Source organism: Nanorana parkeri, unplaced genomic scaffold (assembly GCF_000935625.1).
Source record: "Nanorana parkeri isolate BGI_ZX_2015 unplaced genomic scaffold, ASM93562v1 scaffold2458, whole genome shotgun sequence".
Lineage (NCBI taxonomy): Eukaryota > Metazoa > Chordata > Amphibia > Anura > Dicroglossidae > Nanorana > Nanorana parkeri.
This window is the reverse complement of record NW_017308726.1, coordinates 35,087-50,376: the sequence shown is the minus strand read 5'-3', so window position 1 is coordinate 50,376 and position 15,290 is coordinate 35,087. Positions and strand designations below refer to the sequence as shown.

Genomic DNA, 15,290 nt, shown 5'->3' with positions numbered 1-15,290 from the left:
CGTTCCACTGCAAACGTAAAAAATAGGGCTTGCTCTATTTTTTGCGTTTGAAGTGGAACGCAACGCTGGCAAAGTTTTGCCACGCGTCCGATTGCACTGCGGGCAGGGGGGCGTGGAAGTGGTGCCATTGAATTCAATGCACCACCACGCCCCCTCCCGCCCCAAAACGCGGGGAGAAGTTTCTAAGCGTTCGCTGTGCGTTCCAGCAGCTACCGCTCTGGAACACACACGCTATTGGTGTGAACAAGCCCGCACAAAGTCAGGGATTTTGTAGGATTAAAGTCAGGTATATGATTAACCAAATATACCAAGCAGGTGTCAATGATAATGTCTGTATTTCAACCTACATATGAAATTGATTAACTAAAACAAACAGCTGTGTAGGAGGCTTAAAACTGGATGAGGAAACGCCAAACTCTGCTACTAAGGGGAGGTTGTTCAGAAGAGCATGAATGAGTAAACATAAAATCGCAGAACCTCAGCCAATGTGTCGTCACTGAGTGGCAAATAATTGACATGTTGCCACACTTTAAAAACACTGCTTCATGCACCCTCGCTTTCCCTCCTGGCTGTCTCTCTTTACTCTCTCTCTCTCCTGGCTGTCTCTTTGCTCGCTCTCCCTCCTGGCTGTCTCTTTGCTCGCTCTCCCTCCTGGCTGTCTTTCTTAAAGCAAAACCCCTCCAGGGTTTTGCTATAAGAAAAGGTGGCAACCCTAATCAGCTCACCTTCCGGATCACCTTACCATCACTTATCGCAGTTCAATTAAAAAAAATTCATTATGGGTGTAAGTGGGGCTTCACATGTGAGTTTTGCCTAAGGCCTCACAAACTCTAGAGCCGCCTCTGCGGTGCCCCTAGTAAGCGCTGATTACCAGGATATTTAATATCCCGGTAACACCTAACATCATTTTTTTTTCTCTACATTTTTTTTAAACAATGTACCTAATTTTTTCCCTCTTGGGGGGGGCCTTCATGGATTCTTGCCCTGGGGCCCTGAGGTCACTAGTTACGCCAGTGGCCATAATCCATACCTTGGTAGCACAGGGGCTGGGGGAACAGCCTGTGAAAACCCAATCATTCAACCCACGATCCACCAATGGCAGCACCAACACTTTGCATGCTCCTATAAGAAAATGAATGGGAGCATTTATTACATTTTTGCACAGGTGGACTTGACATTTAGGATAAATACAGCCTTGATTATGACAGTGTCTCTTGCAGCATTTGACCACACACACATCTGACTACAAAGTGCAGGGAGGAAGTAGGTGGCGATGAGCGCGCGGCGCACCCACACCCCATAGTGGTGAGACTCGCCCCCTAGTGTGCGCTTCTGATAGAACACCACCTCACTGGGGACACGCCCCTTAGTGTACTCCGCCTCTTCCCTGCGCTCACTTTTTTTCCCCTCGGAGAGTAGACACGCCTCCTAGCGTACGTTCCCTCCTCCCCGCTCTCCCTTCCTGTTGTTGTCAGGCATGTGACCGTCTGTAATAGAGCAGCTGACCAGTATCGTTCTACTTCCTCTTTGGATCTATGCGTGTGAATTCTGTGCCGAGCCATGAAATAGAAGATCGAGGCTTTCTCCGTATAGAGACACACCTCCCTGAAGAAGATGATGAGTGCTCTGGGGTCGCCGGGTACATGGCTGTGTCTTCTGATCCCGGCTTTCCTGTGTATAGCGGCTGTGGAGGGGAAATCCCAGAGACCGAACATAGTGCTGATCCTGACAGATGATCAGGATGTCTCCATGGGTGGCATGGTAACTGACCTGTTGTAGGGGCTTCCTGTACTGCTTGTCTGAGTGGGGACATGACTGTGGAATGTGTGCTGTCTCCTTTCTAGTAGTTGTCCTCGGCTGTTTGTCTGATCATGCCAGGAAACAAAGCTTGTATTTGGATCTTCTGTGGCCTTCTTCTGCTCAGTGCTATTTTATGTAGGGTCCTTTAACACTATACGCACATACAAACTCACCACAACGCAGGGCAACTCCGGCCCTCCAGCTGTGCTTTCATTACAAATCCCAACATTCTTCTTGTTGTCATAGCCCTGCAATGCCTCATGGGACTTGTAGTTCCACAGCCGCTGGAGGGCTGATGTTGCCCACCCCTGCCACAATGCATTAACATACATTTTTATGTCTGTTGGCATGAGTTCTAGAGCGTATTTTTGTTCCCTTTCCTGAAAGGGTCAAAAAACCTTCTTCCCCTTTTTTTTTTCTTCGGTTGATTCGCATTGTGTTTACGTGCATTTGTGTGTTGTTGAAATGTATACACACTGGGGGGAATTTATCAAAACAGGAGCAAACAGAATCTGGAGCAGTTATGGCAACCAATCAGCATTTCTCTTAAGTTTGCCGAAGTAAGATTTGAAAATAAGAGGGAGAAGCTGATTGGCTGCAGTTAAAATCTGCTCCAGACACCATAGGACGCAGAAAGCAGAGAGTCTGCGCTGGATCAGAAACCCACCTTTCCTGCCCTGCCAGGCCTGTGCTCGGATCAAGGATCTGATTAGGAATTTTAGGGGGGATCCCATGCTTTTTTTTTTTTTCCCCCCCAATGTTTGGGGATGGGGTTCTTCCTTAAAATTCCTACCAAACCTTAAAGGAGAACTATGAGGTGAGTGCTTTTCACTCACCTCATAGTTCTAGCTGACCTGACAATGAGACTGTCACAGGTCGGCTCAGTAGATCTGGAGGTGAGCGAATACATACCGGCGTTCGCTCGCCTCTCGATCCTGTCACAGCTCTCTGCCGTGACAGGGGAGGGACTGGATTCCCCCCTCCACGCTCCGATCCTCCAGTGCTGACTGGCGGATTGGACGGGGGAGGGGGCGGGTACAGCTGGCTCAGCCTCTAGATAGGCAGAGCCAGCTGTCACTCACGCAGCTGGGCGGATCACGACATAATTCAGCTGCGGCGCCTCAGTATACCGCGAGCAGTAGCTTGCGGTATACTGAGCTTAGGGTGACGGGAGGATGCTAGTTTGTCGCCTCCCGTTACCCTAAGAAGAACTATGGGGAAAAGCCTTAACCCCATAGTTCTCCTTTTAATGGGCCTGGTATGACTTTGAGGGAGAACCCCATGCACTTTTTTTTTCTTCAAATTCACTAACTAACAAGCAAGGTAAGAAAAGACACATTCTCCAGGGGTACATGTACCTTACATTCACATGGAATAGCCAGTATACATACAAAAAACATAACGTGAAACATCTAGCACCCCTAGAAAATACTGATAAATAAATTTAAAAAACCTGTGCCGTTTGGTTGAAGTGCTATGTATTACATCAAAGAATATTAGTTTACACAGCCTGTTGCACTGCACTGTTTGCAAAATACAGCAAGGTGAGCCAGGAGAGGAGAGCGGGGAGAGACAGCCAGGAAAGAGAGAGAGGAGAGATAGCCAGGAGAGAAAATGAGGAATGACAGCCAGGAGAGAGAGAACGAGGAGAGACAGCCAGGAGAGAGAGAGCGAGGAAAGAGAACGAGGAGAGAGAGAAAGGAGAGACAGCCGGGAGAGCGAGGAGAGAGAGCAAGGAGAGGCAGCCAGGAGAGAGAGAGCGAGGGAGATTTTGTTTCGTTGGTAGATCTCATGTAGCTCGTCATTTGAAAAGTGGATCTTGACACAAAAAAGTGTGGGCACCCCTGCCATAGACTTTCATGAGCTCGGAGTTTGAACGTTTTCTATGTTCTAAAGTTCGAACTGGAACCAAACTCGGGTGTGTTCGGCCCATCACTAGTGTTCTGTAACAGGAGTGTCTTGTATATGCATGTCTTAACCGTGTGAGATCTTCGGTTTGGTTGAGGACCAATATGACATGGAATAAAATAAAATGTGTATCATTATTAGATAACTCTCAGAATTGTTTTCCTTTAATCATTTGTTTTCATTAGTCACTTCAATTGACCTATGAGTGAAAAGATCGTGATTTTGTGTCGCCATGTCCTATTGGGTAACAAAATAGGGCCAAAATGATCAATATCCTCTACACAGTTGTACAGCAAAAAGGGAAGCAGTAGCAGATAAAGGAAAAAGATGTTCCCCTTTCTAAATATTGGGTAAAACCACGCAGTGTTAGTCTCCAGTGATCATTCACAAATGAAAGCATTATCTGCTTGGTTCTTAGTACCTTTGACCCCCTTTCACTAAAATTAAATCAGCCTGCAGCTCTGCATGCTGATACAAAATCATATTTATATTCATTACACATTTTTGGCTTTAGCTTAGTTAGTTTTTTTCCACTTCCTGGTCCTCTTTGGCATTGGTGATGCAGCCCATGACTATGAGATGCATTCTGGGAGGGCTACATCACAGAGCATTGCTGGGAAATCTCATCTGCAAAACCTTGTGAGATCTCAGGTGAAGACATGTTTTCCTTTGGGATGATGTGCATGGTCACATCTCCTAGTCGCATCTGCCAGTGTTCCAGGAAGTAAAGGGAGTTGGATTCATCTGTCATTAGTAAAAATGAGAAGAATGGGGAAGAAAAGAAAAATGGGGTCTGCAAAGCTTGCAATGATCTAGGAGTATCTGCTTGTAGATTGTCATCACTAAACATTTCTAAAGGTGCCGTTGTTGTTGTTGTTGTTGTTTCAAAGATAAACGTGAAGTTTTTTCTTTAAAGCTGTGCTCCAGGTAAACAATTAACTTAAAGGAGAACTATGAGATGAGTGATTTCCACTCACCTCATAGTTCTAGCCGACCTGTGACAATGAGACTGTCACAGGTCGGCTCAGTAAATCGGGAGGTGAGGGAACACATATCGGGTTCCCTCACCTCTCGATCCTGTCACGGCTGGATTCCCCTCTCCGATCTGCCAGCGCTGACTGGCGGAACGGACGGGGGAGGGGGCGGGTACAGCTGGCTCTGCCTCTAGAGAGGCAGAGCCAGCTGTCACTCACGCAGCTGGGCGGATCCCGTCATCTAAGTCGGGATCCGCTCCAGGTGCGGCGTCTCAGTATACCGCGAGCTGTAGCTCGCGGTATACTGAGCTTAGGGTAACGAGGGCGCTAGTTTGTGTCCTCCCGTTACCCTAAGGAGAACTATGGGGAAAAACACTGACCCCATAGTTCTCCTTTAACTGAATAAGCCTGTCAGAGTCCATTTGCTATGGAAGAAATAGAAATTGTTACTAGCATTTACATGCTCATTGACCAGTTCTAGTTGTCTGCAGCTCTGAAATGACAGCGGTAGAGGACACTTAATTGTCCTAATTTAAATATGTTGCTTTGGCAGAGGGCATGTGTTTAAAGATCAGCCTAATTATTCAAATAGAACCTCAGCTCTGGCTCCCTGCTGCTGATCTTTTCCAAAGGTGCCACCAAGCTTACCAGTTGGTGCATTCTTTATTTGACTTAAAAAAGTCACTACAAATAGTTGATGGATAGGGATAGGCCTCTTGCCATCATTAAATTGATTGCTGACACTTTGGTTTGTGGAGACCTGCCTGTGCAGTATATATTTTGGTAACAAATTAAGCACTTGTATTGGTGTAAGGATAGGACTGGTTTCTGAAATTCCCTTATTGCATGCAGCACCCCCCCTTCCTCCACTGGGAGATGCTTAAGGTTTTGTTTTTACCTTCCAAAACAGGCACTTCCCAAAGTACTCCCCCAGGTGAATAGAGGCCTCACCCCAAACTTAGTCAAAAATCTACACATTATACAACCTAGGTTGTGCAGGGGTTTTCTTGAGGGTAGTCGTATAGTTATAATTCGTACAAATTTGTTGATGTTCATATAAAAGATTTATTGCATAATTATGAATATTAAAAACAATGCTCATATATATACATGATTCTTATAACCCTAAAATTATTTTCACATTTCATAATATATATATAATTCATAATTCATATTTCACTATGTATATTCATAATTCCTTGATTTTCATATGCAGTGTTGTATTGCTTTGTTAGTCCCCTACGCGTTACGCTCGTAGGCTTCTTCAGGGGGATCGGTATAAATCTAGGGGTCAAGTATCATGGAGGGACCTAACACCAGGGGGACAGGAGCAACTCTCATCACCCCCAGAAAGTAACATACGGCGGAGCCATAGACGCACAAAGGGTCCAGGGAAGCTCCAATATCTTTAATTCAAATCCAAAGGTCTCCTAAGTAGAGTCCAGCAGTTTGTTGCCTCTCGCTCGCTTCATTCCATCCGTGTCAATTCCTGTGTGTGTTTGTCCTTCTCCCTTGTTTTTAACTTGCCTCCTTCAAAACCCCTGATGAAGTAGATTAAAGATCTGGTAAACGCTGTAAACGCTTTAATTGCTCCCCATTTCCCTGCTGGACTATTAGGCCACAATTTAGGGTATAGGAGGCTGTTGGTATATGCTATAAGTATTACCGGAATATATGTAAATGGAATCCAACAGGTTATGAGTAATAAACTCCATGATTGTTTTTTGGATGTGCATTTTCATTGAATTGTATATAATAAATGATGTATTGATAGCCTAGGTCATTGGATATTTAAGTCACATGCCTGGTACCATGAAAGTTCCAGAGTACATTGAGGGAATTTATCAAATCTGGAGCAGTTGTCCATGGCATCCAATCAGCTTCTCTTTCATTTTCAAAGCTTGACTGAAAAAACTGAAGAGAGAAGCTGATTGGTTGCCATGGGCAACTGCTCCAGATTCTGTCTCCTCCAGTTTTCATGAATTCTCCCCATTGAGTTTGTGGTATTGTTAATAATCAAACAACTCACAACTGACTGATGTGGGTTTTGTATACCTGGACTGTATTTACACATGGAAATGTTTTCACAACCTTCCTTTTTATATATGTGCTGCTCAGTGATAATGTAAAATGGTCAGATTCTTATATTTTAATGAGGTACATCTAGTAAAGATGTGAATCTGTATTAAATGGCCCTGTACATGTCCACATGCGGACCTATACGCAAGTTTTGACATAATACCATGTTAACAATATTGCTGGGATTGATCAAAGTAACCGATGGACAGAAATAATGTCCTTTTCTAGCTTCTGCCTTGCAGCACTGGGGGTCCCTGGTTCAAATCCCGGCCAGATCACTATCTGCAAGGAGTTTGCATGTGCTCCTCTCTAAGTTGGCCCTCTATGTATGTATGTATGTATGTATGTATGTATGTATGTATGTGAGATCGGGACCTAAGATTGTAAGCTCCTTGAGGGCAGGGACTGATGTTAATGTGCAACTATGTAAAGCGCTGCATAAATACCTTCAATAAATAAAACCCTAGTACTTAGTTGAACTTTACTATAGCCTTCGAATACGGACAGTACTGAAGAGATCCTGCAACAGTATTTTCTCCAGTAAAGTATTTTAGCTTTTCTATTAACCTTTTATTTATCCATCCCGAGACTGCAAACATAGCTTCTGGAAGTCTTTCTGTGCATACTTGTTCCAGATCACGGCATTAAAGCAATAAGATATGAAAGAAATCTGTATTTTTTTAAATTTCTCTTTCACCACTAGTAAGATTCTGACTTTTAGAGCAGGTCTTAAACTGATCTGTGGCTATAGGAATCCTCTTACTACTGTCATTTAGTAAATCAGGTTTTTAGACCCCCTTTAAAAAAACTAAAGAACTGATTGGAGATAAAGGTTTTACTTTTACCAATGCGGTAAGTGTTTCATTTGGGTTGAGATGAGTTTTATGGTGCTCTAAAATGTTATGGTATTTCTGGATTTTGTATGCCGCAGCGGAGGAGGGATGATGCAAGTGGCATTAGTGTGCACAAATGTCATTGGATATTTACAGTATCAGGCTAATGAAGGTGGAATGTAGAATTGAGGACACATAATGAACTGATGGCCCAGGAGTCCTGATTGTATGGCTCCCGGCATCTTATGAAAATAGGATTTTTGTATTCATTAAGGGGCACAGGTCCCACCCCTCTGTGTTTATGATCGTGCACTTGGAACTGCTTTGCTAAAAAAAAAACTGAGGCATGCTGGTAGTAGTTGTTATCCTGGGCTCCCCCACATTTTTTGTTGATTGCCAGTGTCCTCCGGTAGTAGGCAGTATAACCCAACAGTTATTGACTTCCTGTGCTCTAAGTGGACTCCAAGGAAAATAATTTTATGGCGAGTACAAAAATCCTAAGATTATATAGATGAATAAAAATTATGAATTATTTTATCTAGCTGTTATCAAGACAAGACTTTTCATCTTCAAATGTTATGACTAGGGATCTAACGATACTAGTAGACCAAATGTTCCCGATGCTTATCCCGATACCGGAACTTCTGGTATAAGGCTTCCCGGCCAGTCAGGAAGCTGGGGCGGCTAATGACTCTCCCCCCGGCTTCCTGATTGGCCAGAGTGATAAAGGAGAATGGAGTCAGCTTCCCGGCCAATCGGGAAGCCGGTCAGCGTGTAATGACTTCCTGCCTATCTTCCTGATTGGTCGGAAATGTGGCCAATCAGGAAGTTGGCTCCATGCTCCCTCGTCACCTGGTGGTCATTACATGCCACCTGGTTACCTTAATGGGACTTCCAGTATTGGTATATAAACACAGACAACATGCTGCCCAGCATATTGTTTTGTGTGGTCTGCATTCATAATATAGTGAAAATACACAGAGCATGTGTTCTATTTAAAAGTAACTTTTGATTCAGGAAATAACTGGATGCAGTCACTGCGCAGTAATTGGTGTGCACGGCGCAGGCAATTGCTGTGTGTATGTATGCTCCAGATGGTGGCAACGTAGGCTGTTTTTCAGGTTTCGCCTCATTAACTGCATGCAATATTCAGTGAGGGATGGCACACAAATTACAAAACAATTTCCGCTACTGTTAAAACTCTCGACAGCTTTTTTCCATGATGGAGTATAATCAGCTCATGGCAACTGTTTTCAGTTGTAAACAATATAATTTTTCCTGTGACATAAAAGCACCTATAAAAGCTTAGAAGGTCAGACTCTCCTAATATCCTAAGCAGAAAATCATTGGTTAAAATTTAGCCTGTATGTCGCCATCCATTCTAAACAAAATCACATAATTTGGTCCAACACACATAATTAACCACCTTTTTGTATAACTACAGTCCTGTGTGCGGATCTACTTGTTTGTGTCTTCAGTCCCAATAGCATCTGCACCTTGGGGCAAGTCCATCTTTGCAGTCCTTTACTGTATATGTTCACTGGTTCACAAACCAGTATGACAGCTTCTAAGAAAGTTGATTTCTGCAATAAATGTGAGGCCTTTCATTGGGTGTCCTTTTCAACAGTTTACTTAACAGCTCTCCTCTGGCTCAGTGATCTCATTTATTCTCTTAGAAGTTGGTAAAATAAATATACAATATACTGTATATAATATGGTTTATAGTGCTTTTTATGTTTCAGGAGACTGTCTTTATGGTGGGGTTTTAAAGGTGGTTGTGTTTTTTTTTTTTTTATGGATTAGGGTTGGCAAGCCTATTGGGGTTTTTTTTTTTAATATGTCCATTGTTTTTGACATCTATATTAAAATGATTTGGTATCTGTGGTGCAGTTTTGGATTTTTTGGCCTTTTACTCTACTCCTTCTTTTGGAGTTTTTCTAAAGGTCACACATGTACTGGGCTTTGTCCTAGAGAATAGAATACCTTGAGTGGACATAGACCAAGCTAGAGACGGTAGTGGATATTATTCTCGTGGATATTGTCAGTCCAGTAAATGTGAGTGAATATGCCCGAAGCACACCAGACTGATGTGTACTGTATGGTCAGTGACGGGCTTGGGCAATGGGAAATGCCGCTTTCCTTCTTCTACCGTCTGTAGTATGTTAACAGGAGTGCTGTAATAAAATAAGAACTGGAGGTAAAACAATAAAGAGCAAAAAGTAAGGGTTGGGAGAGCAGTTTTCCCTGTGTAGCTGGTTGCATGAAAAAACATCATCCTCAAGGATTGTGTATACGAGCTTTTGTTCATGTGAAAACTGCTTTTCTCCCTATGCAAAAACAGCTTCAGAGGTCAATGCAGGACAGATGCACTTGTGAAGTAACTCAGATGGAACTTTGTAGTATCTCAAAAGCTAGCTGAATGCATCTGAAAAATTAAGTCTAGGCTCATCTACACAAACCTTTGTTCAAAAGGAGTTCATATATGTATATACACACTACCTGCAAGGAGTTTGCATGTGCTCTCTGTGCTTGCGTGGGTTTCCTCCAGGTACTCCAGTTTCCTCCCACACTCCAAAGACATGCTGGTAGGTTAATTGGCTCCGGTCTAAATCGGCCCTGTGTGTATCTGAGATATGGACCTTAGATTGTTAGCTCCTTGAGGGCAGGGACTGATGTGAATGTACAGTATGTAAAGCGCTGTGTAAATTGTCAGCACTATATAAATACTTGTAATAATAAATATCCCATAGCAAGCCTGATTCTATGTTGCACAGGTCTGACCTCAACAGACTAAATTCTGATGTGGCTGGTATTGATTATGGTGTTAGCACTAAAGAGTGGTTTTTAGAGTGTGCCTATGCAACAGACTTCATGCTGCCGTCTTGATTTTGTGTGCTTATATCAGCTTTTAGTTAAAATGATACAATAAAAGCAGACATTGAGGGCTGTTAGATATGAATTACCAGTTTATATAACATTTACCATTTTTCTTGTCTACAGTATGTTGCCAGTGCTCTGTGCTGCCCAAGCAGAGCCAGCATTCTGTCTGGAAGGTACCCACATAACCACCATGTTATCAACAACACAATAGAGGGAAACTGCAGCAGCAAAGCCTGGCAAAAGACCCAGGAGCCATACACCTTTCCAGCTCTTCTTTATTCCTCTGGCTACCAGACATTCTTTGCTGGAAAGTATTTAAATCAGGTAATGTTTTTTGTAATTCATATTTCTTCAATTCAAATGTATGCACAAGACAGTTTTTTACACATTTATTTCAAAATCGTACACACTGCTAAAGTGATTCCCTGTGACAATCTACAGTTATTTCCATAAAATGTGCTTATGAACACACTCAGGGAAATAAAGAAACATTAACAGGGCTGTTCAAGAGTTTGGAGAAGGCACGAGAAGTGAACAATGTAGGACAAAATAGCTGATTTGGGAAAATTCTCCAATTCAGCTCACTTTCCAGTTCAGCTATGTTGTCCTAGATTGTTCCCTTCTCCAAACTCTTAACCCTTTTGTGAATACTCCTGTAGGAGCGTTTAGTCATTTATTGGAAGCTACCTGTCTGGAGGTCGTAAGTACGCTCTGTCGGGCTGCCTGGATGTAGGTAGCTGTGGGCTCTGGCGAGGTGTTCTGCTGGGGACCGAGGTTCCCTCACGTGCCTCGGCCCCCCTCCCTTTTCCTCCATGCTGAGCAGCCTGTCGAGGCTGGTGTGCCTGGTCTTGCAGTATTGGCAGACCTGGCCTGGGGACACAGATGGTCCTGGAGGGGTGCCTGGGAGTAGCTGCTGCTGGGGTTGCTGTCGCCCGTTCGGGGCGGCCGAAAATCGAGGTCCCGGTTTCTATTGCGGCCTAGCTGGCTGCCGCGGACGCATGTACGTTCCGTTTTTCGGGGCGGGCCGAAAATCGAGGCCCCGGCTTCTATTGCGGCCTAGCTGGCGGACGCATGTACGCTCCATTTTTCGGGGTGGCCGAAAATCGAGGCCCCGGCTTCTATTGCGGCCTAGCTGGCTGCTGCGGCCGCATGTCGTTCCATCTTCGGTGCCCGTTCGGGGCGGTTGCAAAAATCGAGGCCCCGGCTTCTACTCCGGCCTAGTCCGGATGCCGCGGCCGCCATCTTGGTTGAGGGCGGCTTGCCCTTCCCGCGTGACGTCACTTCCGGTCCGCGGGTGGATGAGCTGGATTGCAGATCTGACTGCTGGAGAGCTCATGCTGGGGGACAATACATCTCCCTTTGCTGGGACAGTGCACACCGGGGCCAGGGGTCGTAAGTACTGGGGTCCCTTCCTCCCTACTGTGCTCCCTTCCTCCCTACTGTGCTATCTGTGTGTTGGGGCATTTATTATCTGTGGGGACAATCCCTCTGCGGTCCCTTACTCGGTTCCGCTGGTGGCGCGACGCGTCCGGTGTCTTGGCTGCACCACGACCTTCCGTTGTTTTTCCAGGGTGTAAGTTCTGTTCCTGGTGCCAGCCGACTGCGGGCTGGCTATTAATGGGGCTACGGGCTTCCGCCAGCGGATACTTCCTGTTCCCTCGGTGCGGCCTGTGCGTGCACCACTTACTGGTCGCCTTTGCTCCATTCGGGGTCTTGGGTGGCTGGTCTGCCCTGTGGGTGCTGCGGTACCCTTGCAGGGTCCTTTATCATCTGCTGGGGCTGAATTTTTGGTGTCGCTTTTGGGCGCTCGTTGACGTAGGGCTCTTGCCTGCGCACGCTCTGCCGTTTCCTTCCCCTGTTCCTTTGCCCATCCCTCAGTGTGTACTGCTTGGTGACGTCCCTACCATTCGGGATCTACGATCTGTTGCCCTGTGTATAGGATTTTTGTACTCACCGTAAAATCCTTTTCTCTCCGTTCATTGAAGGACACAAGTCCCGCCCTCTTTTATGGGGTGTACACTCCTAACTGCTTGTTACTTACTGGAGACTTGTCAGCAAGTGGGGGGTTTGGCCACCAGCAGGGGCCGCCCCTAGGCTGTCTTTGTCTCTTGTTATGTGCCTAGCGTCCTTCTCCTGCAGGTGGCGATATACCCTACCATTCAGGATCTACGATCTGTTGCCCTGTGTCCTTCAATGAACGGAGAGAAAAGGATTTTACGGTGAGTACAAAAATCCTATTTTCACGATTTCCATTAATATTGAGAAACTCGTGCAGTCTGGTAAAGGCTTGTTCACGCCAACAAATTTTTATCTGATACGACAGTTGGAGGCAATGGAAGTTAATAGCTAACTGGTGAACAATTAAGGAAGAGCTAATAAATGCCAGTATAGTTTATTCAAGCAGACTGCAGGGAGCAACCATACCCCGCAAATCATCCCCCACTGCCTGATAAATAATGGATGCAACGTACAGTACAAGCAAGGCCTAAGACGGCAGGGTACACCTTTAACCATACCCCTGCCTGATAAATAATGGCTGTGACGTACAGTTCAAGAAAGGCCTAAGACGGCAGGGTACACCTGTAAATATACCCCTGCCTGATTAATGGATGCGACGTACAGTACAAGCAAGACCTAAGACTGCAGGATACACCTGTAACCATATCCCATATATACCCCTGCCTGATTAAATAATGGATGTGACGTGTACAGTACAAGCAAGGCCTAAGACTGTAGGGTACTGTTCACATTGGAGGTGAGGAGATTAAGGGGGGATATGATCTCCATGTACAAAATGTTCAATGGTGGTAGCAACATTAGCGATAAACTGTTTAAAATTAACTCCATTACAAAAACTAGAGGCCACCACCTAAAATTGGTGGAAAACAAATTCCAGCACAAGGGGCGAAGGGGGTTCTTCACAGTAAGATCAGTTAAGGTCTGGAACTCACTGCCACAGGCGGTGATTTCAGCAAAGAATGTGGAATTGTTCAAGAAACTTTTGGACGATTTCTTAAGGGATTTCTTAAGGGTACTCCTAGAATGAGATCCTAATAGGTTGGACTTGATGGACTAATGTCTTTATTCAACCTCAAATACTATGTAACTGTTGTAGCTATATGTGTTACTAATAGATGGTGTTTTTTTTTTTTTAACACATTTTCATTTCTATTTCCTTGTCTCTTCTTGTAGTACGGAGCAGATGATGCTGGTGGAATAGGTCATGTGCCTCCTGGCTGGAGTTACTGGTTCGGTTTGGTGAGTATTACATTCAGTAAATCTATTAAGGGCATTTTTGTATTGTCTGATTCCTGTGCACTTATTTTGATCAGAGTTTTGATTTATTAATTTTCCATGTGAGAGTGCTGTAAACTGCCAAGGCAGATCTCAAGCAGTAGAACAAAGAAACTTTCCTCAATGCATCATTTTTATATTTTCAGGGCAAGTGTTCTTATATTTTGCTTTTCTAACAGTATTGGTATTTTGCCTTGTTACAAATGGGCTCAGTTCACATCACCGGAAAACACACACGAGCGCCACAGCCAAATGGAGTGGAGTGTGGGAGAGTAACAATGTTGCACTGAGAGTACTTTGAAACTTGATATTAAGTGGCAACAACTGTTGTCAGGCTGCAAAGGAGGGTTCGTCAAGTTGGCAAACCGATGGTAGTGTGTGGTTTCCTCATCCACACACGCACACACACTACCATCGGTTTGCCAACTTGACAGAACCCTCCTTTGTAGCCTGACATCAGTTGTTGCCACTTAATATCAAGTTTCGAAATACTCTTAGTGCAACATTGTTACTCTCCCACACTTAACACGCGAGCGCCACAGCCAAATGGAGTTTTTTCTTGTTTTCAGTATTTGGCAGGACATCTTCACCTGCCCACAAAAGAGCAGCATGCTGCAGCCACATATCCATTCCATTACACCCCCCCATGCAAGAATCCACTTATCTGAGTGCGCTCAACATACACCTCTTTTGTTTTCAGTTCACATCACCACAATGCAGTAGAACAGCATCACTCTGCACTGTGGCAACATGGTACAACCTCACCACACCGCAATGTGCCCATAGAACTTAATGAAATGTCACTCATGACACTTCAGTGAAGCTCTAAGGAAAAAAAGGTAAACCGTGCCAGGATTGGTACATCAACACTGTCTGGAATGCACACCAGCAGCTGTGCGTTTTAGTGCAACTGCTGATGTGAATGCAGCCTTCAGCTTTAGAATCTTCCATTTTGAATACATGTCACATGTGTAACTGATCCAACAGTTTTATGTAAGTTAACACAAAGTTAAGATTTAGTAGTGGGGGGAATTTATCAAAACTTGTGCAGGCAGCATCTAGAGCAGTTGCCCATGGCAACCAATCAGCATCTCTCCAGTTTGCTCAGTTGAGATTTGAAAATGAGACCGAGTCGCTGATTGGTTGCAGTGCAAATCTGCTCCAGATGTTGTCTGCTCCAGTTTTGATAAATTACCCCTACTGAGTCTTAAGGTCTAACTGAAGTTTTAAGGTAGAACTCCAGCCCACACCCATATATAATGCATTCTGCATACATTTCAATAGAAATGTAAGTGCACTCCAAGGAGGGAAAACAGCTCAGAGTAATGCCTTGGTTGCCACTAGGACAGGAAGTGGGGGTAAATCCCCGAGTGGAAACAAAGCAGCAGAAGATCTTACTTTCACCCACTATCCTGATCTGAAAAAACCCACATGGTTAAAGTTCCACTTTATGTTGAAGAAATTCAGCGTAGCTTTTTTTTTTTTTTTTTTTTAAAGCTCCTTCAAGGATTTTTTAAAGCCC

General features: G+C 44.5%; 1 protein-coding gene across 1 annotated transcript in view; it reads left to right on the top strand.

Annotated features, from left to right (window-relative positions):
- Positions 1 to 1,608: 1,608 nt before the first annotated feature.
- Positions 1,609 to 15,290, top strand: part of GNS (glucosamine (N-acetyl)-6-sulfatase) — a 35,194-nt gene continuing 21,512 nt past the window's right edge. The window contains exons 1-4 of the mRNA XM_018573619.1: positions 1,609 to 1,761; positions 7,554 to 7,613; positions 10,595 to 10,798; positions 13,667 to 13,732. Coding sequence (XP_018429121.1) covers positions 1,615 to 1,761; positions 7,554 to 7,613; positions 10,595 to 10,798; positions 13,667 to 13,732 — 477 coding nt within the window. The 5' untranslated portion in view covers positions 1,609 to 1,614. The remainder of the gene's footprint in view (positions 1,762 to 7,553; positions 7,614 to 10,594; positions 10,799 to 13,666; positions 13,733 to 15,290) is intronic.